The sequence below is a fragment of the Arachis duranensis genome, chromosome 5 (assembly GCF_000817695.3).
Source record: "Arachis duranensis cultivar V14167 chromosome 5, aradu.V14167.gnm2.J7QH, whole genome shotgun sequence".
NCBI classification, from domain to species: Eukaryota; Viridiplantae; Streptophyta; class Magnoliopsida; order Fabales; family Fabaceae; genus Arachis; species Arachis duranensis.
The window spans coordinates 81,504,441-81,506,274 of NC_029776.3; the positions used below are offsets into that span (position 1 = coordinate 81,504,441).

The 1,834-nt window shown below is 30.6% G+C and overlaps 1 protein-coding gene across 1 annotated transcript; it reads left to right on the top strand.

The window, feature by feature from the left end:
- Window positions 1-761: 761 nt before the first annotated feature.
- On the top strand, window positions 762-1,715 carry LOC107489777 (kunitz-type trypsin inhibitor-like 1 protein). Its single transcript, XM_016110537.3, has one exon. The coding sequence runs from the start codon at window positions 829-831 to the stop codon at window positions 1,522-1,524; it is 696 nt and encodes a 231-aa protein (XP_015966023.1). The 5' UTR covers window positions 762-828; the 3' UTR covers window positions 1,525-1,715.
- Window positions 1,716-1,834: the final 119 nt, after the last annotated feature.

Genomic DNA, 1,834 nt, shown 5'->3' on the forward strand with positions numbered 1-1,834 from the left:
AATAATGAATATGGAATAATTTTTTACAATCTTAATTAAAATTTTAATTTTCTTTGGACACTTATAATAGCCTATATATTCAATAATTATATTAAACAAGTTTTATCCTTCTTTAGGGATGGAGAAAGAGATTTATACGCTCATATTGGCCACATTAAATGCTAAAGAGTGTTAAACACACACAATATTAATATTATATATATAACTTCAAAGAAAAAAGATTTTTATAGACATAAAATTAGAAACAAAGAAAAAAGACGCTAGAAAAGAGAAAATTCAAAATTCTTCTAAAACATAAATAAATAAAAAATAAAATATTTTATTATATAATTTTAGAACATTGTTTCCAAAATTATTCAACAATAATGACTGGTAATGAGAAATATTAAACACTTTTTTATAATCATTCACCATAAAAATATTCTATCAAATAATTATTTGTAATTATCCTGAAAAATGTTTATTAATTTTATGAAATACTTATTTTTTCTTAAAAAAATAATGTTTTTAACCTCAATATTATAAACTATATATAGAAGTGATTAAATATTTATCGATTATTAATATAAAATATATATTAAAAATAAATTAAATTATAAATATATTTATATATTTATATATAAATACATAATAATTAATTTTAACGGCTAATAATTTTAATATAGATGTAGTAATTAAAAAAAAAAAGTTCAATGAAGTAACCCTAGGTGGACATGCATCTATAAATAGAGCTTAGCTAGCAGGGTCCAAAACACACAAACCAAGACTTCAATTGCTACAAACACCATCAAATCTTCAATTATTGAGAGTTTGCATAGATTCATCACCATGAAGAAACAAGCAGTAGCATCACTACTTTCCCTTTCTTTCCTCCTCCTCTTAGCCTTTCCTTTAGCCTACTCACAGACTGTTTTCATACCTGTGAAGGACATTCATGGCAACGACGTTGTCACCGGTATCCCTTACCAAATTCGGCAACTTACACCTGGAAACCCAACCCCACATGGCGGCGGACTTATACACGGCAAAACTGGGAACTCAACGTGCCCAGTTTCTGTCGCATATAACACCGGTTTAATGTTTGGTTCTCCGGTGAAGTTCAGCATACCGGAATGGGCAAACACCCCCGGCAAAATAGTCCCCCAAGGTATCCCATTGGAGATTGAGTTCTCGGATGAGAACCCACTAGAGTGTGCTTCATCATCCGAATGGATGGTTTATGGTGACAATATTGAGACCCAAAAAGCTGTTCTGGGCATTGGTGGTCCTTTGGACCACCCTGACCAAAATACACTATTTGGGTATTTTAACATCCAAGAGTCTCAAGTTGGATACAGATTTATGTTCTGTTATATGTTCCAGGGTTCACCTCTTTGTTCTGATGTTGGGACCCACCTTCAAAACTATCCGGCTTCCCTTCTTGTTCTTACTGCTGGTAACCTCATGAGTGACCCCGTCTTCTACTTTGGCCTTGAAAAAACCGATTCAGACTCTTCTGGAATTATCAAGACTGTTGCCTACTGAATCAAGCATGTATAGAGCTATCATGGCTATGTTCATGATGTGCTTTTAAATGAATAATAATGATGTAAGTTTCTGTTATTGGTTGCTGGAAGCAAAAGTTCAACCCATGCATGCTTGCGTTGAACATATGATGTACTATGTAATGTAATAAATAAAAAATGCTTCTTATTGGCGCTTGTTTCTTTATGAGACTCAGCAGTCTAATGTTAAGAAATTAATTTTTTTAGTTAATTTCAATTATTTTTTTAAAATCATTTTGTTAATCATAAATTTTAAATGTTAAATTATAAATATTTAAATTTAAATCTTA

Coding starts and splice junctions, on each gene's coding strand:
- LOC107489777 (XM_016110537.3), top strand. CDS start 829: ATGAAGAAACAAGCAGTAGCATCACTACTTTCCCTTTCTTTCCTCCTC.